Here is a 27694-nt window from a genome sequence, read left to right as displayed (position 1 = left end):
AGTCGCACGGAGTTTGTTTACGATAAACGAGTACGCGATTGCAAATGTTTCCTTATATTATTGTACTTCCAGCTTAGAATAATGTAGGTAAAATATATACTTTTACAAATTAGCTTTTACGCTTAAACATTACCAGTTAATGTGAGAATATTTAGCACGAAATTTGAAGGCTATAAATGTAAATATTTTAGTAGACTACGAGTAGTCCCTCTTTCGCTTAGTCCGTCGTGCGTGACGCGAAAGAAAACCGCCAGAAAACAAAACAAAAAAAAAGGCCAGAAAAAAAAAAAAAAAGGTTTTCTTTTGCGTCACGCAGGACGGACTAAGCGAAAGAGGGACTACTCGTAGTCTAATATTTTAGTTCTATTAAACTTGTGTGTCTACGGAAACTGGCGCCGTCACGCAACGAATCAACAAATCGTCGTTTATACGGGGGAGCTCTTCAAAAGCATGGACTTTGACACTATGCATATCTGTCTCTAAAACCTCGGTTGTTGATGAAAAATGTTGATTTTAGCAATAGACAGAGCTAGAAAGTCAGCTAGTGAAATCATTTATGGAATATATATTAAAGTAACGGCGTTGAAAGCGGGCGTCGAACGTACTCTCATAATCTTTGATTACTACTAGTTTAAAAGTAGAAGAACCCCTTTTCTTTTCTCTTCCTCGTCTTCCTTTCAAGTTTCAATGATGTCGGCGGAGAAGCGCGAGCTCCTATGTATAACGCTCCACTATCCAGTGGATAGCGTGGTTTGTTTTGCTAACAGTTATCCGCTGGATAGAGATTTATCCGGTGGATAGCATTATCCACCTTTTGAACAACTGGGACCAGAGCGATAGGCTCGATTACCAACCACCGTTTGGGATCCTTCAAACAAGCGGGGCCTGGGACTTAACCTGAAATACCGAGGAGATCTAAGCTCTAGTTTGGTCACCAGTCTCTCGCGAACAATAACCAATATGGCGGACGACAAAGCAGAACGCACCGTGTGCGTTTCATTCCTATTTTAAGAAATATTCCAACATAGACACAGCACATGGACCCAGAACGGTAAGTATACTGGACATCCTGTGATGTTATCTACAGTCGAGAGTTCATATATCTTTATGCTGCAAATAGAGTATAAGAACGGAGGGCTTAGTAATCCGGGAATGAAATGTTTAAAATGTCGTTCTTGTATGTTACCAATTCTTGTATGCTAACTACCAATCGAATTTAGATCCATAACTTCAAGAATTTAATTAAACAAATGCTGAAGTGAACGTCTTTACTAATTTTACACGCCTTTTTTACCTTATTGTATTTCCATTATAGTTTCTTTTACAGGACCCCTGTGATAATAGTGTTTAATACACTGATAGATCATCCTGTTAAAATATTCGTTATTATTATTATTGTTATTATTTAGAAAGAATTATCTTCAGTTTGAAGTAAAGCGGATGGTTTATTCTATCTCACTTTATTGTGTGGTTCCAGAAGATATCCATACCCCCTCCACGGAGGGTTTTTTCCAGTTTGACCCCCCACCCCCCAGGATTTTCCGTTCTAGGGGGCATCACGGTACTCCCCCGACCCTCTGGAATTCCATGATTTTTCTACTTGGGCTCCCCCTACCCCTTGGAAATTCTGTATCGATAAAAGACACGACTTAACTCATTGATTGTAATAAAATTTAGCGACAGCTGTTTCTAGTCACATTGTAGACAAAGACGTACTTTTTCACGGTAGACTGCAGACGCGTCACATTCCTACATGTCATGTTGAAATGTTTGAACCAGTGTTTAAACTAATAAACAACTGAATTGGAAGCGCTGGCATAGCAGCTGACTTTTTCTTCACAAAGGAAGTTCATACAAGAATCTCGGAATGTACATAAAGCTCTTTTGAATAACCAAGTCGAAGTTTTAATTTATGCCTGGCTGAAACAACGTATCCAATTACTTTACACATGCAGTAAAGTCGTTATGCAACATTTTTTTTCAAAACAGTTGTTTCCCACATGTCGCTTTATTTTTCTTTCACCAAAGGAATACATCAATTAAGTCATACGCTTTGTCTCTGTATTTTGTAAATGATAGTAAATTCATTTTATGCCTTAGTTTTTTGAATTGTCATATGTACATTTCATACATGAAACACGCATTGCTCAGTTGATAAATGACCAACTGAAATCTCGGCTACCGTTCCAATTACAATGCTCTTCGCTGTCCATGTTTACATATAGTTCAAGACAAATGGCTTTGAATCGACTTTGCTCACTTAAAGCAAACTATTAGCTACTGGGATAACAATGAAAATATGTGATAACCTAGTTACGGCAAGCCCAAAACGGGGAATAATTTTGTATGAGTATCAAATGAAATAAACAAAGAATGAATCTCATTTACATGTAATTGACAGCATGATTAATAATGGTAATAGGACTGAGTGGAGTCCAATTTGGTCTGTAATCACACAAGTGATTAACAAAATTGGACGACCGTGAAGCGGGAGTCCGATTTGTTAATCACGAGTGTGATTACAGACTGAATTGGATGACACGATGTCCTGTTACCAATTAATCATAACAATTACAATTTCTCACAAAAGCAAAAATTCATTTGAAAAAGAGCATTTAATAGTCATTTTTAAATATCATAATTAAAAATATGGAGAATAGCTTGCAAAATGGCTGTTAAGTTTCTTTCAAAACAGTCACCAGAGACTAAACCTCCACAATTTTACAAAGTCAGTCTCTTGAATTGGTTACCATAGTAATTGCAATCAATGTTGTGATTGGTGGATTTAGTGGAGAGGACTAAAAATGATTGGCTCATGTAACTGTCCGATTACAGCTTTGCAGATTAATTAGAGCAAAATACAGCAGTTTATGCACCAATCACATTTGAGGAAATTGTAATTGTTATGATTAATGCTGGAAAAAGCATCTGAGCTGCATTTAAGCTAAATACAGCATGATCTTCAAAGTATAAAATATCATCAACTTCATTGTTCATGTGTTGCTGCAACTCTTCGTCCGTATTTTGTTCAACTCAATGTCCAACAAACACGATACTCCAGGATTGTCATCTGTCATACGGTGTCGCAAGAAAATTGGAAAATATATGACAAAGAATCTAACATTTATTTCAATGGATGGTACATTTCTGTTGGTTTGGTTACCTGAATCAATTGGGAAAGTATGGTAGTATTCATTCAATCGCATTTCACACCCACTGCAAAGAACTCTTTGAGTAGCCCCCTTCCCCTTCGGAAATTTACCTCTTTTAGACGCCCCTACCCCTTCAGAATTTCCATGACCCTCTGTGGGTGGGTATGAATATTTTCTGGAACCACACATTTATTTATTTTTTTTTTTATCTTTCAGATCAAAAACTCCATCTTCAGTAACTCAACATGAGGTCTTTTTCACTCAAGAAAACTATAAGAAACATTCATGTCAGCCATCCTATGTGGAGTTCCTAGAAAAACATCTTAGCCCCGACAAAGATGAAGAAAATAGCTTGCCACAACATGACATAACCATGGGGTCTCCAGAAGCTGCTGAGTACAAGATGAACAAAGGAGCTAAGAGAACTGGTGCTGAGAAAAGTAGATCAAACAGTGCCCCAGCTTGCCTTGGTCCAGCCATGGAGTTCCCTTTCATTTCAAAAATAAGCATTGAAAGTCAGAAAATGTTTTTCAAGGTATTTGAGACATTGAGATCTGGGCAGCTAGCTAACGTGGATTTGCAGGAAATGAAAGCTGTTCAGGTTTGTGACTGCATTACAGTTAAATTAATACATTGAGGAGATTACACAGAGGCCAAAGATCTGAACTATATTTTTGAGTGGTAAACTATTGTTTTTAAGACGAAAATAAAATTCATATCTTCAGGCTACTGTGTCATTTTCGTTTAAGCATATAAATAAAATGACTGTTTGCACAAACAACCACGCTTTTAAAAGCCAAAAAATGATGTAATCAATATCCTCTGAGTCTCTTAAGCTCTGGATGAAGTTGTGTTAAAATTTTGTGAGTGGTGCATTTTCTAGTCTAAAGTGTATTAATAACAACTTGGGAAAAAGCTACAGAGAGTCTGTAAATTGACACTAATACGTAACTTGAAGTCCAAATTTAGTAGTTTTACCTGAGATGAATCCCTCTTGAAAGCTGTGTAGCGACACTCGGTGCTGTAAATATCAAACTGCACTTTATAATTTTATAATTTGATGTGAGATTCCTAGTGATATTCTTGCATCCTAATAGTAAGAGTTGAGAGCTGTTGCCTTGCACAAGAGAGGCCCAGTGTGGCCCAGTGTTAAATCTTGGAGCCAGCATCATGCATGTACATGTATGTTGGTCTGGTTTGTTGTTGGTAAACAGTCATGTTCCAAGATCCCTTGTTTTCTTCCCTCAACAAAACTCATTGCTTCACACTGCTTAGTTTTGACTGTTCTCTGTTAGCCCACACTGTGTTTTGTTGTCTTGTTGTTTTCAGGATATAAAGAATGCAGTGTTGATGGAACAAGAAGAATACCAACAGTTTGTACATACTCATGCAAAGACCAATCATCATCTGTATAACTTCATTCACCCTGACATTTGGAATTATTTCAAGGTAACTTATGCAGCATCTAGAAAAAAATTTCTTATTGGACAATGTGGAAGCTGCACTGTCTAGTAATGGACCCTATGATACTGGTTTGAGCAAACATTACTCTTTTAAAACAGTGCTTCTTTCTAACCAGACCCCAGTAGTTGAAATTTAACCAGCGCTATTAACTGGATACATGTAAATTGCTATCTAGAGGATAAGTGTTGATAAAATAAACCATGCTATCCACTGTGATAGTGATTTACCCAGTGGATACATGTAGCGTTATCAACCCTCTGAACAACTGGGGCCAGGTGTATAATTGGCTACTTGCTTCAGAGGGGGTGGGGGAGGGTACCCTATGATAAGTTACTACCCCCTTCAGGACCAAGGAGGAGTAGCATTAGTCTTAGTTGCTTGTCGCCTGGAAACTGGAGTTAAGTGAAGGTTGAGTTAAGAAGAAGCAATCTGTGATAAACAAAATAAGTTTTTAGTGTGTTGAGCTTCTAGCAAGCTTACTACATGTACTAATTGGGACCACATACTAGATCAAATTGGAATTCAGCGTATTGGTTTTTGAGGAGGGAGGATAACTGGACAAGCTGACAAGAAACTGAACCGGCATTTGATGCCAGGGCCAGAATTCAATGCCAGGGGACAGGTCACATTGAACTGACAAGGAGGCTTGTGCTCTCACTATAGTGCACTCATTCTCCTCAATGCCAATTGAAAGTGTTCTTTCATGGTTTACAGTAATAGTACTTTTACTTTATATTGCTTCAGATGGAAGTTGAAGGCAAATTTAATGACAGCATCAACAAATACCCTGTGAGTACATTACCCTCATTGTTTGATCTGTGAATTGTTATTTTTTCCATAGAGAAGAATATGTCTTGTATTTACCATTTTTGCCTTTTTGTCATGTAGCGGTTCTACTCACTGCAGGAGACAATCGGATTAGCTGCTGGTGCTGTCTTCAAATCAGATGCAGTGTTAACTTTTGAGCACACATTACTGCAAGTGGTAAGTCAGTTAAAAATTTGGAGGGATTTTCTGTTTTGACATGAAACAACATACAGAAATTCATCTGCTTTCCCAGTTAAATTCTTAACTGGCAATCCCAATTTGTATCACACACCCCAAAAGCCTAATGGCTTGGAGTAATTTGAGTTTTTTACTGTGAATGCACAGTTGGTCATTGTAATCTATTCCTACTAATATTGGTAGTTGTATCAATGCAAGTACAATTAAGGGTTTACACTATAAGTGATATTTATTTTCTCTCAAAATTGAAAGAATTTTCAACTATCATGAGTATTGAAAATCTTTAATTGCTTGAGCTTTCATAAACACCCTTTTCATAAATGGCTGCCAATTTAAAACTCTTTTGTATGCATTGAACTCATTTCAGAGTAAAAAATTCTTTTGAATTACCAACTTCAAAATGAAGTTAGTAAGGCTAATTTTAATACTTGCAAAAGAATTTATAATTGGCTGCCATTTATGAAGGTGGTCTATATATGATCTCTCATTTATTACATGACTGAGAAAATTACAAAACGTGTGTTAATTTACAATGCACTGCAAACAATTAATAATAAATTGGTCTGCTCTCAACCAATCACAATGGAGTAATTTTCTTTGTGATACAAGAAATGTTATATTATAATTTATCCTGGAGCTTTACCTTTCTACAGGCTGACTGTTGGTGCACCATTGAAAGAATTTAAGAAGAGAAGGATTATGAATGTGTAATTTTTCCAAATCAATCTAAATCAACAACTGAATTTAGGCATTGGTAATCCTACTTTGTGAATTTCTAATTTATGCCTGAAACGTGAAATTATGGATTGTTGCTAACACAGGGAAATGTTCCAAAGTTGAGTTTGCCTGAAAACACCAACATTGTGTTGTCAGAAGTCTCAGCTCTTTCAGACGAGAACACAACAGTCATGACATCAGCTGCAGTAAAACCCAATTCACCTAAGGTATTTGATGATAACTTATTTCTATTATTGAAAAATTTGAATGCATTTGTTTTGTATTACCATGTTTACTCTCTCATGTCTTTATACACTGTGTGGGTTATTGACCAAGCATGAGCTCGAGATGGCTGGATATTGGCCAAGTTCTTTTTTTGCGTATTTATGAACTGAGGCGGAGTTGAGATCCATAAACACGCAAAAGTAGAATGAGGCCAATATCCAGCCATCTTGACCAAACAAGCTTGGTCGATAAAGGATTTATTATATGGTAAAAGAACACTATTTTCTCGCGGGACACAGGGGTAGTCCCGAGATGGCAAGATATCACTATCTTGCCCGCTTGGGTAGCTAATCACAGCGCAGGATTCAGTTCATCTTGCCCGCTCACGGAGCCAGCCATATATGGTAATTTCTGTTACTGACCTACAGAGTTACCCACCCTCCCCTCCCTTCCATTCCTTCCCTCCCACAGGTAGTAAGTGAGGATCCAATTGCTGTCAGTCTGGCTAAGAAGCACAAAGTTGATATCGTGATCTCATCAAGTGGATTGAACACGCTTCTGGATAATCAGCCGTCAGATTACCGCCGACAATGGCAGTTACCCATCACTGTTCAGCGACAACAAGGTTTGTAAAAAGCGAAGCTGCTTGAAAGAAGTTGTTTTCTTCCAGTCTGAGCCCATGGTTTTCCTCAAAGGTGCTTTTTCTTCCTTTTCATCAAAGGTGTTGCTTAGCAACACGATCCTCATTGCCCCTCGCTAACGTCTTAATTTTTGGAGTTCTTTTGAGTGTTTGTGCTGTTATGAATTGGAGAATTAGAATCGAAATTGCATCTGACTTAGAAATGCGCTGAGAGATTCATGGGGAAGCGTTTTCTGCCCGTCTGCATGTACAGGGAAATTTTCCCTGTACTTAATGCCTTTTTGCGTGCGATTTTTCAGTGAACTTGTCCTGCCAGGCAGATTTTGTCGTCCAAATCTCTATCTTGAGGTTAAGAAAAAAAAAAAACATTACTTGTTTTATTTATTTATTTATTTATTCATTCATTCATTCATTCATTAATTTATTTATTTATTTTCTCTTGGAGACAATCAAGATAAATCCAGCATCCACAAAGTGATATTCATTGACAAGCCTCTGCCGCCGCAAAACGTCCATCCTCGTGAAGTGAACGCAAAGTTCTACAAACTTGTCTTTCGGAGATTGGTTTGTCAGAAAGCTGGCGGCGGTAACACAACTACTGATGACGGCACAGAAAGAAATGCTGGCTTGAATGCGAAGGTGACAGGAAAGTTTTGTTCTACTGGTTTAGGGCTGGAACGAACAGATTCAGAAAGCAGAAAGCGACGAGCGACAGAAAGAGAAGATGAAATTGCCGAGACGAAGAAGACAAAATTGACTGAGTCTGGTGTAGACCCGACAGTTCAGAATCTCGAAAAAGAGAGCGGTTCGGTTTCTTTAAACGCAGAAGAGAAGTTCTACGTCTACAATCTTTGGAAATTCGGGAAATTAAAAGTTTTGATACGGTGTAGTGTGGACGCATACAGGGCGGAACCAAGCAAACAAAACTGCTTTTCCTTTTTTAGTGTTCTTCCAAAACTGGAGTATCAACCAAACTTTGGCCACGAGAAGCTGACATGCAGCGAGGCTGCAAGGTTCTGGCTGTCTAGTTACATCCGGCAGAATACCAAACTTATCTGCGGTAGAATAAACGTTTTCAATTCAAAATTGTTACGAGTTGATGAGCTTTCCATTAACGATATCGTGCAACAAGGAGCGGGTTTTCACCCCGCTCAAGGAATGAAGATGGTCTTTCAAGTTTTTCAAGCGCTGAAGCGACTTCCTGAGGGGAAGTTCATCTTGTCTCACAAGTCGGGAGAGATCCACGGCTGTTTGTACAAGAGCGTGGTGTCAAATTCAAGTTCGTTAAAGTGTTCTTATGATCTTCACAAAGCAAGAACACCAGTTGTAGTCAACTACACCGCAGCTGAGATTCCCTGGGCAGCAATAGAGTGTAATTTGTTTATGCCTTGGCAGATTAGAGAAAGGAGAATACCTTGCACGTTTCCTCCAATACCGGCCAAGGACTTGGAAATGATGGAGAAGAAAGCACAAGAAGGGACTGCAAAGGAATCAAATAAAAACAAAAAGAAAAGCAAGAGAGGGAAAAAGAAAAACAAAGCGGGGAGAGCGAAAGGAAGTGCTCCGAAAATTCCCAGTACAGAGGCCGTGAACGAGCAGGCAAAAAAATCTAAAAAGGAACGGAAATCTGTGAATAAAAGCAAGTTATTTGCCAGTTTTTATGACACTCAGCCGGCGGAGAAGGAGAGTGAAGTGTTTGCGGTTTCGAGACGAGCTTCAGGGCCTGTCACTTACGATGATCTTGATTTCTGACAGACAAACGAAGACCCTGCAAGTTACTGAACAGAACTTCAGGGCATGGTAGAGAAAAGCTAGATGTGTTCAAAACAACTATGTCCAGCGATAGAAATAAACAGGAGAGTGGAATTATGCAAACCGCTACTCAGAGACTGGCGCCTTGAGCACCGTCATTTTATTTTACATTTGCGGCGTTTTTTTTTGCCGCATCTCGCTCTACTCGCATTTTAATAGAGATATGCGAACGATGTACAGCAAAGTTCCCCTTGAGGAAATCACTTTCGAAATCACTTTTTTGAATGAACAAACTTCTACTATTGCTTTCGCTCTAGGCATTGGCAGACGGTAGACGTTGTCGAAGAGTTTGAACTACCATTTCGCTGCAACGTGTAATATTAGATGGTAGAGAGAACCTTAAACGAACGTCGTCGGTGAAGGCTTAATCTGGCTGTTGTAACTCAAGATACACAAGGTGAACGCGTATTTTAATATATAACTGTATTTATTATATGGCAAGCTCCGCGAGCGGGCAAGATGAATCAAATCCTGCGCTGTGATTGGCTACCCGAGCGGGCAAGACGGGGCTATCTTGCCCGCTCGGGACTACCCGCCGTGCCCCGCAAGAAAAATTTCCCCGAAAGCCATATAATAAATCCTTTATTGACCAAGCTTGTTCGGTCAAGATGGCTGGATATTGGCCTCGTTCTTTTTTTGCGAGTTTATGGACCGAGACGGAGTCGAGGTCCATAAACTCGCAAAAAATGAACTTGGCCAATATCCAGCCATCTTGACCGAACAAGCTTGGTCAATAACCCATATGTATAGCATAAATTGCAAAGCCGTTACAGAACATAAGCGTGCATATAAAGAATGTTTGGCAAATTAGCATATTATAGGCTTATATTAAGAGGCTAAATTATATTAATGTCAGCCATTTTGAATAATCAAATCCAGCCGGTGTCAGGAACTCGTTTGTCCAGTTTGGCTCTGACGTCAGTGCTTTCTCATTGGCTTACAGCCAAGCCTTTTTGTTCTTTCGCTTTATAAGTGCGACACCACCCGGATGGTTGGGCGGCTAGTTAACTCCACCGCAATATACACATCTCTCTTGATCTCTCTTAAAACAATATCTCCTGGATATATAATCAAGTATCCTTTCTCAACCATCCCCCTAAATATCCCCCCAATATCCCCTCACAGCCTACATCTCATTAATCGCCTATATATACCTACACAGCCCACTTCTCAGTAAACCCCCCACATATAACTACACAGCGTACATTTCATTAATCCCCTACATATACTTACCCCTAGTCATACTTACACAGCCTACATCTCATTAATCCCCCTCATATACCTACACAGCCCACATCTCATTAATCCCCCACATACACCTACACAGCCTACATCTCATTAATCCCCCTCATATACCTACACAGCCTACATCTCATTAATCCCCTACATATACCTACACTGCCGACATCTCATGAATCCCTCACATTTACCTTCAGAGTCTGCATTTCATTAAATTGTTTCTAGAGTCATTACTCATTATATTCAGTGGTTATCACCTCATGCAGAACCAAGAGTTCTTAAGAGATAAGTAAACAAGTAAATTGACTATCGCCATTCAAATTATCCACTTGTAGCCTGGAAACAGGCTCCCGGTTGGATTAGTGGGTTTAGTGCGAGCTAGTCGAGTGTGGTCTAGGGCGAGCGGGGAGAGCCGAGAGCGGAATGCTGACGAGGATGAGCGCAGTTCGCGGAATTCTTTTTTCCGCGCTTAACGGCTCGCTTTGCTCGCCTGATATTTTTTTTTCCGGCCCCGCCGGATTTTTTTCGGCCCTCGCTGGGAGCCTGCTCGCAGGCTAGTCTTCCTGCCGTGCGTTCAGTCGTTCGAACGGACACTGTAAGGAACGTTTTCGCGTGAGCTAGAGGTCACATATTTGCCGATGCATTTTTGTGGTTTAATCAGTAAAATTCTTCTTTTAACGAAGCTTTTAGGGTCGAGAAAGCAAAATTGACGATGTACTTCTTTTTACGTGACGCATGATTGGTGAAAAACTTTCCCTGTAATGCGTGATTTAATAGAAAAATTCAGCGTGATACGTGATTGGTACCCCACCTTTGCCACACACTAGGGTTAATCCAGAGAAAATGAGGGGAGTTTCTTTTGGGTTAATTAAATGATTATCAAGACGTCATCCTTTCCGAAAAGTTTCGTTTTCAAAATGTTTTCCGTCCACACTAAATCACAAATCTGGCGATTTTAAATTACGCCGGTTTTAAAGAGTGTTTTCGAAAAGCTCCGTTTTCGGTGGGCAATTTCTCCAGATTGGGTTGGGCCGTAGGCCTAAGCGTTAAAATAAAGCTGCGTTTTCAATTCCTCCTGCACAGTATGGACAGGGCCTTACTCAGTAGAAAGACATTTACTTTTCAAGTAAACGAGAGTACAAATTAGTCTTGACCTGACAAATTAGCCTCGTCTTGACTATTCCTCAATGCCTTATCGTTGTTAATATAATTCTTCGAAATCGACAATTAATTTCAATTTGTTGGAGATAAATTTTTCATTTGTAGCTTTAATTGTCATCCTTTTTTGTTCAAAGCCTCCGGGTCTTTTTACAGCCATGGCTTAACCACCTTAATTAAGAAGTTCTCTCTTTGGCTTAAATCAGTGGGAATTATTCTACAACTTGTTACGATTGCTTAGCAATCTCGCCGAAAACTGTTTTGTTTATGGAAATCAGTGACAAAAGCGATTTTCAAAGAAAACATTGCTACTGAACGCGCGCTACTCCACGTAATCGAGTTTACAAAACCAGTACATCACCGAAATTTCTAAGGGTTCCTTTTTCTCAAAACTTTAAGACCGGAAAACAGAACTTATGCCCCAAATTCAGGCTTTAATTATCCCACGACGTCGAGTTAAAACATTAATATGGCTAACTGGAATTGTCGTTCTGGTTCAGTTCTTTGTGTTTGTGGCGGTCCAAGTGCGATCAGACAAAGGCTTTTTTACGGAAGACTGTTCTACACTTAAAAGCACAGGTACTGTATGCGTTCTTTTCTATGTATGTTTTTTAGATTCAATTCGTTCAATACTTGCTCCAAAACGGGATCGCCCACATAACAGCAAAGATGAAGGCACATGTATTATGGCTTGAATGCTGTCGCTAAGATCAGAGAGATGAAAAGCCCAGTGGCTTATCGATCCTAAATCATTTTTATCTAACAACATGTTGGAGCCTGCTGTTCAGACAAACATTGTTAATCGCAACTGAAATGTCCGATGACAATATTTTATGTAGATCAAGCATTTTTATTCACAATTCCGCGTCGCGAGTATTGTTTGAACATTCAGTTATCACGTCCGTCCAACATGTTTTGAACTAAAATCCGTGATCTTTAATTATAACTGAGTCAACTATTTAACCGTTAATTTCCCGAAAAAGTAACTAGCACTCAGTCTTAAAATCATAAATTCTGTCAAGTAAATTCAGGTTTGACCAACTCAGTGCCAAATTGATGAAAATTAAACCTGCATCCTTCTAAACCTTTGTTAAAAGCGCTCTTTCGCCTGTCGGCGTATAGTCAGTATACCTTGGTTTCTACATTCATCATTTCAGAAACAGAATACTTCTGAGATAAACGATCACGTGTTGGCCAATATTGCTCACTCGCGTTTTGAAAATGAAATGAAAACTCCAACATTACGGGAGCTTGAAAATTTTGCGGTCCAATCATTAGATGAAAATGCATTAATTCTTGATATTTCTACGCTTGTCGGAACGATGTCGCAATACAGAGTCTACACTAATAATTATTTCTCCACTGAAGGTGTGTAAAGGCAAGGATATTTGTAGAGCAGCGAGGCGTTTCTAAGATTCAAACACTCGAACATGTAAATTAATGTTGCTCTTACTTTATTAATTTTGTCAATTTCGTTTTCAGTCAGTTTCCCTGCGACAATATTTGTTTATATAGATCCTTTGAGTTAGCTAGCGTGGGTGTGTGAGTTGCTTTGGGTTCTTACAGCGAGGAAATGAATTATATAAGAGTCCGTATATTTTCCATTTTCTTTCTTTTGTTATCCATAGCTATGGCTCTTTCGATGTATTAAAATTCAGCTTGATAGTGAGTCCTAGAGGACACAAACAAAGGAAATGAATAAACTTGCATTCAATTTCCTTTGTTTTTGTCCTCTAAGCCTCGCTGCCATGCTGAATTTTAATGTAGAATGTGGCCTAATCCAAGCCCCTTCATCCACTGTTTAGTTTTGTTGTCTTTTTCAATGTTGCAAATGCCCCGCGGTTGGGCTTAAATATGATTTGTGTGTGTGGTGAAGCTTTGGGAAGACTGCAAATGCCCGACCCAAGAGACAAGGTCGAAGCTCTATTTTTCTGATTGGAGATGAAAGCAGCAATTGTTCACAAGCAAAGATATCTTTATTGATACTTGTAACCATGGTTTTCGTGAAGAAATGCATCTTTAGAAAGGAAAAAGTGATGCAACACTGAACAGGCATTCTATTTCGTCGGGGACCGTATGCCCATATTTCTATCTTTGACTATCAGTAGTGTGATTTCACAAACCCCAATTCTTATATGCCAATTAGAAACCTCCGATGCTAATGAGTGTGTACATAAAGGTAAAACTTCCGCACGTACGCCTACAACAGACAAAAAAACACGATGTTTTTAAAGTCTTTCATTGAACAGATCTACAAGCAATTTGCGTTCACATTCCAGATGCTGCTTGGAAACGTTCATAAAGCTTAGCTTCAACAACTGCAATATGTCTGTTATTCGATGACAAGAAGAAATAACTCGGATGATTACGTGCACACGCTAAAACGTGCCTAAACAAGAACTAATTTCGTTTTGGCATTCAAAATTACTGTGCGTCTATAGACAGTTCAGCACGTAAATAGCGCGTGTGCGCATTTGTGGACATTTGTGGAGAACTGTTGAAGTTACGTTTCACCGTATCTTCTAGACTGTTTTGAAGAGTCTCACCCTTCTTTCAGATGAAAGGGCAACTAACTTCATGCACACAGGCATGAGCCAGCGTGGGTGCCGCCAAATCTGGCCTCTCGCTTTGTAAGCTTTCATTTCCTTTAAAAACGCTCTATTTTTACCCTCCTCTCAGACAGAAGCTTGTTAAACCTTCGCGCTCGCCTTCTGTCCCTGTTATTTAATAAAGGCATCCGGTTGGCTCTTGCGGGTGTCAGTAGTGACTTTGTGCATCACTAGTTGAGTATTCATACATTGATAGTGCTGATATTAAAAGCAACAAAAATGCCAAAATATTAAACACCACCGCTTGGATCTCTTATACGTCCATTTTTTTTTATAACAGTGATTCCACGAATTTGCATATTTTGCACGTGTGCAAAATTGTTTTTAAAAAAAACATCATTTTGCGCTGGCAGTCATCCTTTTAGGAAGTTCCAAGCAGGGCTTTTCTCAAAATGTCAAACTTATGGCGCCCATTGGACGCAGAAATCGAAGAAGAGTCGGTGCGTTCTGAAAACAACCAGGATAAAGGTAAAAGCTTCAGTAAAAGTATTCCATGCTGATGACTCCATGTCAACGAAAAGCGGAAGCTGTTAATAGAAAATATGACAATGAATTGGTCGCTTCATCGTTAGATAGTTCGGAAGAAGAGAATGGTAGGTACGAGGAGAAGAAGTGAAAGATTGATCGCGCAAAAGAAGCACAACTTGCCCATCTAAAAATGTGTCAGAAAGCCATGGACACCATGAACAATGTGAACGACTTGCTCACAAAAGTGAATACCTATTTAGATAAGGCCATGGCCATTGCTCAATATTTATTCTAGTCGAGCAGTTCTCAGCTATTTAATTGAACTATTTAATATAAGGTTTGTTTAACACATTTTGACCACTAAAATATAGTTTCTGTTTGAACCTGTTTTGCTCGCGGCACATAGCTAAGCTTTCTAAATCGGTTCAAGTTTCAAGCGAGACCTAGATCGAAATGAGATCGAGAGCGATTCTGCTCGATAAACAGAGATTAAAACATTGGAAGCATTGTTGTTTGTGTTTGCGAGAAACGATCTGGAAATTAGAACGGTGTACTTTAGAACGTGCTGGCTCTATTGTTCTTGCACATTAGCATTTAAGGATTCCAATTAGCATATAAGAATCGGGGTTTGTGAAATCATTCTAGTGATACAATACAATGCAATACAATACAATTCAATTCAATACAATTCAATGCAATGCAATGCAATGCAATGCAAGATGTGATAAAATTCATAATTTCAATTTTCTGTTGGTATAATTGAGTATTTTTGGTTGGTGTGAAAGCAGCCCGGGTCATACCACATCTTGTTATGCAGCGAGTCTTCGAGTGAGAGGCGAAAACTTAATTACCTGTTGTTCGTTTTTCACCTTCTCCTCGCAGTGTTATTGAGTAATTTTTGTTTCATTTTGTAGTTCAGAGCCCTCCGCAAGAATTTCACAATCAGCATTTGGCCACTACGTTTCCTGCACTTCAAGCTCAAACCAAAAAAATTTCTACGCACGAGAGAGAAATTCTAGTTGATAGCACAAAAGCAGAAACAGTACATAAATCACGCAACGATGCGGTGAATATTACGATAAAAGCTATTCCATTGCCTTCTTCAAATGAAACCGTACGGGATTTCATAACGGGAGCCACTTCAGCACAGGATAAATCTGTTTTGACAAGAGATGGTTTGGAAAATACCATAGCTGCCTTCAAGAAACAGGATTTCAGTAACGACGAAAGTGTACCAGAATTTAACTGTAAACAACTTAAAAACAGGACATCGGTGAGTGAACTTGGTTTTTTTGCACGTTCGAGAAAATCAAAAACTTTTTTTCAACATCAAATTGACGAGTTCATTTTGGTCATAGTATGTTTTAGTTTTTTCTCTTCGCTTTATGTTCTGAGCTGAAAGCCAACGGCTTCATTGATTGCGTCTATTTATCTAGATTCAAAAATACACTTGAGTGTCGCACAACCAAATCCAAGAAATCCCTCTAGCTAATGACAAAAGACAAAAACAATACAGTGAACCAATCAAAACGCCAAGTACTCGTAACATGTAGCTGACGCGAAGCGCGGGAAAACGTGTGCGAACGAGTCACGATTGGTTTTACTTTTGATTGGTTGAAAAAGTGGCGCGAGCTTTTTAAGTCAATTGTGTAGCGTAGTGATGAAAACCGATTACTTTTCGATACTCAAATGAAAACCGGACTATATGATAGTTGTTAACGATATTCAAGTGTGTTTTTCAGGTGAATGGTAATCTTAATCTGCATGAGTGGCACGGATGGTGTGGATACGCTGTTGATGATCTCAGAAGAGAACCTCTATTTCCTTTTAAACCACACGTATGTAACTTGCAGTTAGTAAGAGTAAAAAAAAAAACAAAAACACTCTCTCGATATGTCAATGGGTACAAATTACGGATGTTCTCCTTTTGGACAATCCGGATCAAAACTTATGATCCAAAATCACTCAAACGAAACGATGCACCTTTGAATTTGTAGAACGATACTTTCCCTTGATGCACCATGATCTGAGTGGTCTTGGATCATAAGTTCTGATCCGGATTGTCCAAAAGGAACGCGCCAGGCTGGGAAACATATAAACTGTCATTATCTTCTGTTCAGAACATAACTGATCTTTTCGGCCGGGTCATCAAATGAACACGATCAGCTTTTATTATATTTTATTAACCGAGTGTGAGGGCTGTACTGGGAATGGTTCATTCCTAGTTTGTGACCAGTTGTATCGAGCGTAAAGAAACCTGTGCATTTCTATTACGGTCCCGAGAAAACCTGGTTAATATGAGACTTATTTCACAAAATAACTGAAAAGGAGAAGTAGAAGCCTTGCGAGGCCCAATACTTACAAAATATTGGACCAGCGATAAGGCACTCTGATTGGTTGATTATCTTGATTAAAATCCTGTAAAATACAAGTAAAATCATCGAGAAATAATATGTTTATTGTATAGTTTATAATATGATGGAGTGCGCGAAGCAGCCAATCTATGCACGCTACATAAAACCTACTGGCAACATTTAAATCTTTGATTGGAAATTTTCCATTAACTAACTTATTACCCTAAATGCCTATCAGGTTAACGATGTTCTAAGCAAGTTTGAAACAAATGTAACAAAAAGAACATTCAATGGAAGACGGATTTTTGGTTACGTTCATCCCACGACTACAGGTAAAATGCTGTAGCTTTAAAGTTCAACTGTAAGTTACTTGCAATTATTTGCATTCCTGTTATTGCTCTAACTAGATGGATGTTGTTTTCAGCAAAGACAGAAAGATTATATTTCATTCATTTGACTTTCTGACGACGGATAGTTTCTCCCAGAGGGGAACTCCCAAATAAAAAGGACAGGGGTGGTCGTCGGAAATATTGAAAAGAATCCCTAAGAGGTAACAAGATCCTGTTTTGTGGGCGTGGCTTGAAAATGATCCCCCTCCCTAACAGGTGCCAATTCTAAAACAACAAATTACTTCCTGTCATATTTTTTCAGCTCAATACCCTAAAAGGTACTGCAAAAGCTCTCGCTGTGAACCTTTTGAGGCTGAGCGCCTAAAGAGGTTCCAAAACCGCGTTAACCCCTTAAGGGTACGATGAGCACCCCCGTCCTTTTCAGGGGCCGGCTTTCTCAGTCAGTCTTGCTCTCAATTTTTTCAGGTGATTTTGTTTTCGCCATTAGTTCCGCGGATGGTTCAGAACTCTGGTTGAGTACGGACGACGATCCAAAACATTCCAGAAAAATCGCGTATCTTGGAGATGTAAGACTTCCACATTATTAAAAGTTATATGGCAGACACATTGCCTGAAGGACATGCCAAAAAATAATTAAAAATAAATGTTAATCCATTATCAAATGACAAGCGATTTGCCTAAAACGCCCAGTGAAAACGAGAGAATCTTGGACTGATGTTGAGAATGTTCTTCCCAAAGTGATATCTATATTTCAAAAATTAGCGTTCCCGGGTTTTTGTAGCAAATAAATGTTAACTCCGAAATTTATTTTGATGTTTAGCATCTTAGCCGAGATTTCCGGCCTGAACTGGGTTCTTGTCCGCCACCGAAAATATTTGAAAAATAGTAACTATTTATCACCGTAAAATGTGAATTTTTTTAATTCTCGTAGTCTTTATTAAGTGTCTATATTACCTCATTCATCTATGAAGATGTAGATGTAACGTCATAAACAAAGCTAAAGCTATATTTGCTCCTGTTTTACAGCCTGGTAATCAATATGGCGCTACCACTAAGTTTGCACAGTTTACCTCACGGAAGGACCAAATCTCTGAAAATATCAGGTAAATATAATTGAACGATATGACCTGGGTTCGTGGCTTTGAAGAAGCTCTATTTTTAAGCTAGTCTTGATCTCTGTCTGACATGTGGGAAAATGCTATTTTTGATATTTTTTGCTATCTTGCAGATTAGAGGCAGGGAAAGCTTATTATGTTGAAGTTCTTCAAAAGCAAAAATACAACCAAGACCACGTGGAAGTTGCGGTGATTTTTTTCCCGATATAATTTCATACATTACTCTTGTATACACTATGTTCCCAGCTCAGTTCGACAGACAAGATGATGCACTCACCCCTCGCCCGTTTTCGTCTCTGAGGTTGCTAAGCAACATGGCAAGCCATGCGGACGTAGCAATCTTCGGAATGTATTCGGAAGTATTCGGACTAGTTAAATTGAGATTGGACGATAAAAATTAGACCAGCGATAAGATAGGTCCGTAACGCAATTGAAGAATTTCGAGTTGCGCTTAAAATAACTTGGAGACAAGGTACCGTCGTTGCTATGACTACTGCAAATAGTTAGATCCTCATGCGGTCTGCGGCATGCAAGAGACTTCCTCAGGATCCTTTTCACTGTCAACATGTTTGTGAAGCGCCGTAAATAATTGGTGAAAAACGTACCATGTTATTATATATTTATTAAAAATAATATTAATACACATCGCTGCTCGAATTATTACACAGTGGAAAATGCCAGGAAAAGAAAAACTGGAGATTATCGAGTCACAATTCCTCTCTCAGTATACAGGTGAGTATCAGAATATTTAATGGAAACACTGATCTGAAAGGCTCAATGGGTTGAACCGTTAGTCGTAAAACGGACCAAAAATTCAACCGTTCGGAGCAACAATTGGAAAACTGTAACCATTAACCGTAAAAAAATGGCCGTGAAAAAATTTAGCCACGAAAGTGAAAGTCTCAAGATCTCTTGCCAAGACTTTTTTGTGCCTTGTCTTGTGGCTTAGTACCATTAGCCTTTTCCATCCAGGAATGATCCTCCCTTAAAGATTGGGAGGTTGAATGGTCCTGAGACCTTATATGTGCTTTACAGTAATCAAAATAAATTTTTAACTTCTTAAAACAATGTTGATTCAAAATTTCTAAGATGTCTAACAACAGCAAGGAAAAGAAATAAACCGTTTGGCCATAAAAGTGTCAAAGTATCGACCGTTAGCCGTTGAAGCCACTACCCCATTGAGATCCTCCGATCTCTTCATAATTGGGAATAAAAATAAAGAAAATAATCAACAAGAGGATGATTCTGATGATGATTGGCACCTCTCGACTAGACTAGTTTATTTAATGAAGTCCTGCATAGAAACTAAGCGCATTCAATTGATTTGAATATTTTGATTTACCAGATTATTCAGCAGACAAAGTGGAAATCAATGGTCGGGTTTTGTGCATCGGTAAAGATCACCCAACACTGCAATTCGCATATGACGAGGCAAGTCTTGATAAGACAACAGATCATATAATTACTTCGATATTTGATAATGATCAGCCAATGATCACAATGGTGATGTTAGCTAGGGATGCAGTACTGTGATGAGGAGACAAATGCTACCAGAGAAAATCTTTTTTCACATTAAAGGCGAACAACACCTCATGCCAAGTTATTGCGCTCGGCTCTTGATCGAGCGGGTTGAGCTCTGGTTCAAGCTCTGGTAACATATAACTGATAAATACCACAGTAAGTATTCAGAGAACATCCATACAGTTGTAACTTTCGACAACATGAGAAGTTGCTTAGTCAAATTACAGATTGAAAGCTTCATCATAGAAATCTTTCCTGATGAAATTGTATTTCTTTGTTTTTAGTTCATGACCCGTGAGAAGTACGACATTAGGGACGACTTTCATGTTCGAGGTGAGACAGCGTTAATTTAGTATTGGAGTGTTCTCGGGACTCTCTAGGCATGCTAGTTTCCGAACAACGCGATGATTACTGCAATTATACTTTTTAAAAATTCCGTAAACTGCCGCTTATAAGCCCCCCGCCCCCCCCCCCCCCTCCCTCGTTATAGGCCCATGTATCTGTAAACCAGAAAATATTCTCGGTTGTAAGCCCCCGAATAAAAGCTCCTCTCTAGCTTTCCCTGTTTTCAATTCGTTTTATTATGATGTTTTGAAGCTTAATTGCCAGTAAATGAGACAAAAAAGTACGTCGATCAACATGTGCAGCTATAGCTCGTTTTCGAAACAATGTTTTTATTCCGGTTGTAAGCCCCCTCGGATATAAGCCCCTCCGTTTATAAGCCCATCTAAAAGCCCTTATACGAAGCTGTATAAGCCCAGGGATTATAAACGGCAGTTCACGGCATGCGTTTAATAATTTGATGTAAACTATTTACCATATAACTCTACCAAATGTAAAATTATGTCGAGGACATGAATAAAACAACTAGAAAAGTTTCTTTCAGTGTAAATTACGAAGGCGTAGAGTACCAGAGAGCAATCGCTGAGGGAAAGGAAAAAATGCGTTGACAAAGGCTGGAGCGAGAACGGGTGGACATAGAGTATTATCATCCCCTCCACCGTTGCCCATCTTAGATGGCTCGTTGAAATAAAAGTAAATAAATAAAGAAATCGCTTTATTTAAGGGTGGAAGATTTTAGCACTGCTGTACTAATTGTGGACACTGAAACAAGCAAACAAATATTGTAAATTAAACAGAAACTTGTTAAAAATCCCAACTGGCGGAAGGCTGACCAGTTGGCTATTTACAAAGGATGGAGGAGTTGAATCTGGGACCACTAGACACAAATCCATCCGGTGGCAGGGAGGAAGATTTGAACTCGGGACCTCCGGATTACAAATCCAGCGCCCTCACCACTAGGCCACGCCGCCGCCTCTGTTCTTTGCCTTGCTTCCTTTTCTTGCGACTGATTGGGCCTGCCACATCTTTAGACATGCAATATGCTAGAGCTGGTATGGTTAACATACTTCTCCTGTCTGCAGTTGAAACTCTCCATCACTCAGAGGTGTCAGATGTGTTACCATCATGTCCTTACAATCCATCTTTTCTGGTCTCACGAAAACTCAAAGAAAACGAGGCTTTTTCTGGAAACTTTGTAAGTATTTAATAATTGAAATAATAAAAATAATATTTCCCGAGGGAACCCAACTCGCCATGGCGGTTTTCGTGCGGCCCTAAAGAAAAGTACACTTTTCTGAACGCTGTATAACTTTTCTAAATGCTGTATAACCAGAAGTTTGAAATGCTAATCATCCTAAACATCATAACTCAGTAAACAGTTAAGGCACAGGTCTTAACGGGAGGAAAAATCATGTGACCAGACATGCAACAAAATGTCTGGGCGAGTAGCAGGCTAATGAGAGGATAAGATAATTGTATCTAAATGAAAATGATACAATGCACAGTACGTACCTTAAAGTAAGACATGAGTAACTTTTTTTAGAAAAAACCACCACACTTTAAATAGCGCATGCTAGTGAGGTAAGTACGGAATTTGTTTACACGTTATTACCACCCTTAAACCGGTGCCACTGATTTTCAGTGAAAGAGACGCCTTTCGACTTCCCCCCTCCCCCCGTACCCCCCCCCCGCCTCTTTTCTCTTTTAAAAGACTGCGTACGGACTGGGCCGAAATAGGATTTTTGGTTTGTTGTGTACGCAACTCAGAGTCTTTAACCTATATTGATTTTTATATTGCAGATCCAGTATCCACGTGTGTATCCTGATGACAGGACGGATGTTAACATGTCACATGATATTAAAAATCACATTAGCTGGGGAAACAAAAAACTCCCGAAAAGTGTAAGGCGTCACAGTTTATTAAGTGTAATCAAATTCTTTGTTATTGGGCGGACAAGTCCAGGAATGGTTAGGTGGTGGACGTTTTCCGGGTGTTTGACCTGTTTTATCTCGCCTTGCGTGGCTGACTGGGAACCTTGTTGTTGTCTTGTTGTTTTATATTTTTCAGGAGGCTTTGAAAACTGTATCTGTATACATGGACGCACTTGTAAAGAGAAAAGGGTGAGAAACGAAAAGTTAGAATGATTAATACATTACAAGGTTGTAGAGTCAGTTATAATGGCAGGTTGGACAAGGCAGAATCCCGTAAACGATTCATAATTTTTTTTGACCTTTTTCATCCCAGGGACAGATTCTCTTTAAAGGAGATCGTCAATGTGGAAGCAAAAGATGATCCGAAAAAAGGAACCCGGTTTTTGTTAGAGTTGGTACGTTTGTGTGAAAAAACAAAACATTCCTCTTACGATAATACATACATACATACATACATATACATACATAAAACTTAATTCTATCTCAGATTTTGAATAGCCAAAAATAGGCTAGTATCTTCGAGAAAATTAAAATAAAAATAAAGAAAAACTATGTATATTGAATAAAATAATCATTGTATAACTCATGGTCCATCTTCAGTTCTTACCTTAGAGTCTAAATCAGTTATAATTAATCCACAAAACTAGAGTCGAAAACTATTCTCTTATCTTTAACTACGGGAACGGATACTTCCTCTGATTGGATTGAAACTATTGCATTTTTCACCGCTAAAATGTTGGCATCGTTATTTTGTCAGGAACTTACGGACAAACAGAAAGGTACGTTTATATTTCAGTGTTTTGAGCAGTGACGTGATGAGTTAGTAGACCTACACGTAAATAGACATTAGTTATGCAACGCGTTCAACTGTTATACCATGGATTATAATCCATCAAATATTTTCGCTCGCGCGCGATTGGTCTAAACACGTCACGTGACCGAATATTCTCCAGCTTAAACTGGGGAATATCCGAGAATATTCCCCAATTTTCAAAACTGCACGCGTTGCGAAAAATATTTGAAGGATAATGAACACAATAGCCTCTATTTGGGGCGAAAAGACGCTCGGATATTTGTCCTTGGACATCATTTGTTCCTTGAAGCTCACAGGTTTCCTCGAGCTACGTTCTCGGAAAACTGTTCGTTTCTCGGAACAGATAATGTCCGCGGTCAAATATCCTAGCATATTTTCGCGCCAAATGGAGGCTATTGTTTATATATTCCCCGAGTCACTGCTATTTTCTCGGAATACACACCAGCCTTTGGGTGAGTCAGTATACTAAAAAACTGCACTGGTCAACACAATCAATGCATTGCAAGATGGGAAGGTTATGTGTAATACCATCGAGTATTCAAGGATTTTCCTGTATTCTGATTGGCTGTTCTTTCCATGGTGTGTTATGTAAACAGGGATGAAACAAAAAAGTAAATGGAAACGGATAAACAGCACTTGATGTTTACTCCAATAGAGAGGGACTCCCAGGGGTATCCCAGGGGTATTGTAGAACAAAGGAACACGGTCATATATTTGAAGGGAACAAGGGATATCCAAACCAATATCGGGAACTTTGGCAAAAATGTTAAGGAGAAACGGATATTGATTGGGAACAAAAAGGAAAAAGCGATTTTTTTTAAGGATTATAAGGGAACGTGTACCCTTCCTCCCTCCCCCTTCCCCCTCGAGACCAGGAAGACGAAATTACAACGTAACATATTTGTGACCGGCTTCCTCATTGATTAGTTTCACAGCCTCACCTTAACTTGTTTTATTTTCAGGGCGCTCTGTTCGTTTATCAGAATATGTGTACAGAACCGCAGAAAACAGCAGCGTTTTATGTTATCCAGAGGGATTTCAGTGGAGAAGAAATGTTACAGTTTCCATGGTCATAACGGGTAAGACGTGCAACGATTGTGGATCTAATTATCCCAACAATTATCTCTTGTCTGTGAACCTGAGGAATTCTTGCGCGCATAATTATGATAATTATACTAATTAATGATAATCATAAAGCCCTGGCCAAACGGACTCGCAAGTAGACGCAAGTTGAAAACTTGGGTCTACTTGTGAGTCTCATGCGATCAGTTTGGCCAGGCCTTACATGCACTTTCGTTGACTTGCGATGACTTGCGCTCACCTTGGTAGAGATCAATCTGCTTGCAAGTAGACGCAAGTTTCTCACGGTTTGGCCACCCAACCTAAGACCTCGCAAGTTGAGTGACGTCCATTCTTTGTTATAACAACTTATTAACCAATGAAATACAAGGTATGTAGCCTTGAAATGGGTTTTTTGCTACTAGCGTGTACTTGCGAGGAAACTTGCGAGTTCGTTTGGCTACCCACGGCTACTTGCGAGTCTGTTTGGCTAGGGCTTTTAAGTCTTGGCCAACCGATGAACACAATGTAAAATCAAAGAGGTTTTAACCGAATTGTTTACAAGCTCATTTCCTTGTGTCTTTGGTTTCGATATTTCTTCACAGTTAAAAACTATGGCCCGTGGATAAAGTTTTTAATTAGTCAACTAGATCAGGTGAGTTATACGCTAAATAGCAAGTAAAATATGGACCATTTGGTAGTAAGGTGTACATACGACTTTTTTGGGACCTTATAGTCAGCTGTTAGTTACAGCGCCAGAAGTTGCGTATTCGAAAGTTCCTTCTGTTTCGAATATTTGAGAGTAAAATCATGGCAAAGTTTCTAAAACTGAAAAGAGAGAAGAATATGTAACGGAAAATGGTATAATATTACAACGCTATGTATGACCTTTAAGGTCTTAAAGCCAAAAAACCTAGCTGGTTCCCTGGCTTTTTTTACGCAAAGCAAATTGTTGCGACAAACGAACGTTAGAAGTTAGACTACGATAGTCGTACTAAGATCTAATCGGGGTGTGGTGGGGGGAGAGGGGGCAAGGGCTCTAGAGAAGTCTCTTAGATTCTCATCCCATCGTGCAAAAAAACAAAACAAAACAAAAAAAAACAAAAAAAAAAAGCTGCAGACCAAATATTCTTACAGTTAAGCTCAGAGGCAGACAATAATTAAAGATTGTACACAATAGGGGCAACCTGTGCATTGAAAATTACATTTACTGGTGTAAAACTGATTTGCTGTTTTATCTACTTTCTTAAGATTTACCAACAAGGAGGAGATCGCAATTTTTTCCTGGTTATTGTGGATTTCAATAGCAGTGATACAGATCTTTTTAAACTTAGAGAAAGGAGTGGAATTAAGGACAGGTAAGACCTTTGCACTCAGAATAATCAGCTCTGTATTCCAGAGGGGAAAATCACCGAAAAAAATTTCCCAAATTCATGCTATTGATGCCTTTTAACTTGTGTGTTAGTTGTATGTAGTCAACTTGCACATGAGTAGCAAGTCGTATTACTAAGGTGTGATACTTTTACCCCCCCCCCCCCGGGGGGGAGGGAAACTCCCCTATAATAAGGAGGGGAATGCTCGTCGGAAATTTTAAAAAGGACCCCTAAGAGGTACCAAGATCTTGATTTTGCGGGCGTGGCTTGAAATGTTTTCACCCCTAAGAGGTATCAATTCTAAAGAAACACATTAACTAACACTTTCATAATTTTTAATAGCGTTAAAGACGATTGCTTCGAATACCTTCTACTCGTAAAGTTGGTTATCAAATATCTCCTGTCGTATTTTTTTCTGCTCAATACCCTTAAAGGGTCCGCGAAAGCTGCCACTGTGGACCTTTTGAGGCTGAACACCCCAAGGGGTACCAAAACTGCCCTTTTGATCCCTAAATCAGTGGTAAGACGATCATCCCTGTCCTTTTTACATGGGAGTCTTGCCCTGGACTTTTAGCCTACTTAATGGTAAAAGGACTTCCAATGTTTCTTTTAACCTCGCCTCGGCTTTTCTCTGCTAGGATTGCTATTTTGCAAAAGTTCACTGAGTTTCACAAGACTAAGGCTTTAAACGATGGAGTAGGCTACATCAAGGTGAAGTATAGTACATGTCCATTGTTTTCATAATGCGCGTTTTCGAATCGTGTCCATATTGTTTTCTCACCTGCGTTGCGTATCAGTCTCAATTTCTAGGGGCGTAGATCAATGTTGAGCAAATCGTAATAAACCAAGGCCTGCATAACGGTTTTCTTCATTCATACCTGATTTCAAAAAACCTATTTTTTCCACATCATGCAGGATCCCAACAGTATTATATTGACAGCAGATCTTCACATCAAGTTTCCAGCTAATGTATTTGATATCGTACGCAAGGTAAATGCAAGCACTTGTTATATGACACCAGCTTCATAGGATGATACCAAGCATAGGAACAGTTTCACCGCTATATAACGGAATAGCTGAGGAGGATGCGGGGTCCGAGGGTATGGTTTCTGTACTCTAGTCAAAATTTAAGACTTATTTTCAAAAAAGTACTTTTTATCTCTTTCAAGCAGCGTGCCGCACAGCCCTTCCAACGTTTTTCTGGGTGTATCCTCTACGTTAATCACTCCCCCCGCAATGAAAAATTGTTCAATAACGTGACATATCATTAAGCCTGTGTCAACCCTTTCGTAGAAGTCAAAGTTAAAGAAATTTCAACGAAGATTTACCAATTAACGTACGCGGTTGAATCGGGCTCGTAAAACATTAACACGCTAACATTTGTCGTTCTTTCCTGCACAGCATGCAATTCAAGGCCGCAGTTTCTATTCACCTGCTGTTCTAAAGTTGAAATGCGGTTACTCCATATCACATCAGCAAGGTACAATGAATTATCTCCGTTGCCTGAATAAAGATTTGAGCGACTTGTTTAAGAGAACGTTTTCGCGCGCTTTTCTTTGGCTGTAAATGCTTTTGTTTCTATGAACATTGAATGAGACCTGTGTAGATGTATGTCTTCATCCCTTGTGGTATTTATGTATTTCAGCCTATTGGGAGATGATGGGTTATGGTTTGTTCGGAGGATACAAGTCTGATTGGGACAGCTTTGGAGGATTGGACGAAGAGAAATTCACCACACGATGGGGCGGCGAGGACTGGGATCTAATGGATAGGTAAGAAAAACCAGATGACCTGCACCTCTTTAAAACTTCTATTTTGCTTCGTTCTTGTTAATCTGCCCCTCTTTTGTTTTTAGGGCTAGGCGCATTGTTTGTGTTGTATACCTATTGTTTTGTTTGGCGAATCATGAAGACCCTCGTAAACGGTGCGTGGTCGCCCAGAAAAACAATCATCCATTCTCTTCCCCAGTGCTACGTTATCAAAAGAAACGGAGACTCTTTGAACGAGATTGAAAATCGCCCAGACGCGCGCGAGTTTCCATTTCCCAGTGTCTCTGAATAGTACAGTTTAAGTAAGTGCCAGGAGGCGACTGAGTTTCCTTTCCTAACTTGCTGCTATAAGCACATGAAGTTTGAATTGTTTTGTGTAAATTTCAGGGCCCTCGGTGCCAATTTAGAGGTGGAGAGACTACGACTTCCAAAGCTTTACCATTACTATCACGAGAGAAAGAGCGACTGGTACGAAAACGCGCGACTGTAATTAGGACAACCGTGTGAAACATATTGATTAGAAGAGACTGGACACCTGGAGTCCGACTCAAGTACGCAGGAAAACGCGGAATGCAG

At 39.3% G+C, this 27694-nt stretch overlaps 2 protein-coding genes across 3 annotated transcripts in view; both read left to right on the top strand.

Annotated features, from left to right (window-relative positions):
* The first annotated feature begins 943 nt into the window (after window positions 1-943).
* On the top strand, window positions 944-9202 carry LOC145488514 (uncharacterized). Its single transcript, XM_081467398.1, has 8 exons — window positions 944-1051; window positions 3369-3753; window positions 4482-4601; window positions 5361-5405; window positions 5505-5600; window positions 6443-6565; window positions 7035-7188; window positions 7649-9202. The coding sequence occupies exons 1-8, from the start codon at window positions 1038-1040 to the stop codon at window positions 8953-8955; spliced, it is 2244 nt and encodes a 747-aa protein (XP_081323524.1). The 5' UTR covers window positions 944-1037; the 3' UTR covers window positions 8956-9202.
* A 2472-nt stretch (window positions 9203-11674) lies between these two features.
* Window positions 11675-27694, top strand: part of LOC145488513 (beta-1,4-N-acetylgalactosaminyltransferase 3-like) — a 17816-nt gene continuing 1796 nt past the window's right edge. The window contains exons 1-23 of one of the 2 annotated variants that reach the window (XM_081467395.1): window positions 11675-11991; window positions 15404-15762; window positions 16232-16327; window positions 17082-17175; window positions 17659-17759; window positions 18220-18296; window positions 18422-18497; window positions 18977-19040; window positions 19654-19739; window positions 20114-20162; window positions 21254-21366; window positions 21972-22073; window positions 22240-22292; window positions 22417-22498; window positions 22861-22882; window positions 23880-23996; window positions 24582-24631; window positions 25228-25334; window positions 25988-26060; window positions 26265-26339; window positions 26751-26829; window positions 26995-27121; window positions 27506-27694. The exon at window positions 27506-27694 is cut by the window's right edge and continues 470 nt beyond it. In XM_081467395.1, the coding sequence (XP_081323521.1) occupies window positions 11829-11991; window positions 15404-15762; window positions 16232-16327; window positions 17082-17175; window positions 17659-17759; window positions 18220-18296; window positions 18422-18497; window positions 18977-19040; window positions 19654-19739; window positions 20114-20162; window positions 21254-21366; window positions 21972-22073; window positions 22240-22292; window positions 22417-22498; window positions 22861-22882; window positions 23880-23996; window positions 24582-24631; window positions 25228-25334; window positions 25988-26060; window positions 26265-26339; window positions 26751-26829; window positions 26995-27121; window positions 27506-27608 (2268 nt within the window). In that variant the 5' untranslated portion in view covers window positions 11675-11828 and the 3' untranslated portion in view covers window positions 27609-27694. Of the gene's footprint in view, window positions 11992-12106; window positions 14490-15403; window positions 15763-16231; window positions 16328-17081; window positions 17176-17658; window positions 17760-18219; window positions 18297-18421; window positions 18498-18976; window positions 19041-19653; window positions 19740-20113; window positions 20163-21253; window positions 21367-21971; window positions 22074-22239; window positions 22293-22416; window positions 22499-22860; window positions 22883-23879; window positions 23997-24581; window positions 24632-25227; window positions 25335-25987; window positions 26061-26264; window positions 26340-26750; window positions 26830-26994; window positions 27122-27505 lie in introns of those variants that run through there. The other variant, XM_081467396.1, reaches the window with a different exon arrangement.

The sequence above is a fragment of the Orbicella franksi genome, chromosome 5 (genome assembly GCF_964199315.1).
Source record: "Orbicella franksi chromosome 5, jaOrbFran1.1, whole genome shotgun sequence".
Classification (NCBI taxonomy): Eukaryota; Metazoa; Cnidaria; class Anthozoa; order Scleractinia; family Merulinidae; genus Orbicella; species Orbicella franksi.
This window is presented reverse-complemented; position numbering and strand designations above follow the sequence as displayed.

Coding starts and splice junctions, on each gene's coding strand:
- LOC145488514 (XM_081467398.1), top strand. Junction 3,754..4,481: donor AGGAAATGAAAGCTGTTCAG/GTTTGTGACTGC, acceptor TGTTGTTTTCAG/GATATAAAGAATGCAGTGTT. Junction 6,566..7,034: donor TAAAACCCAATTCACCTAAG/GTATTTGATGAT, acceptor TCCCTCCCACAG/GTAGTAAGTGAGGATCCAAT.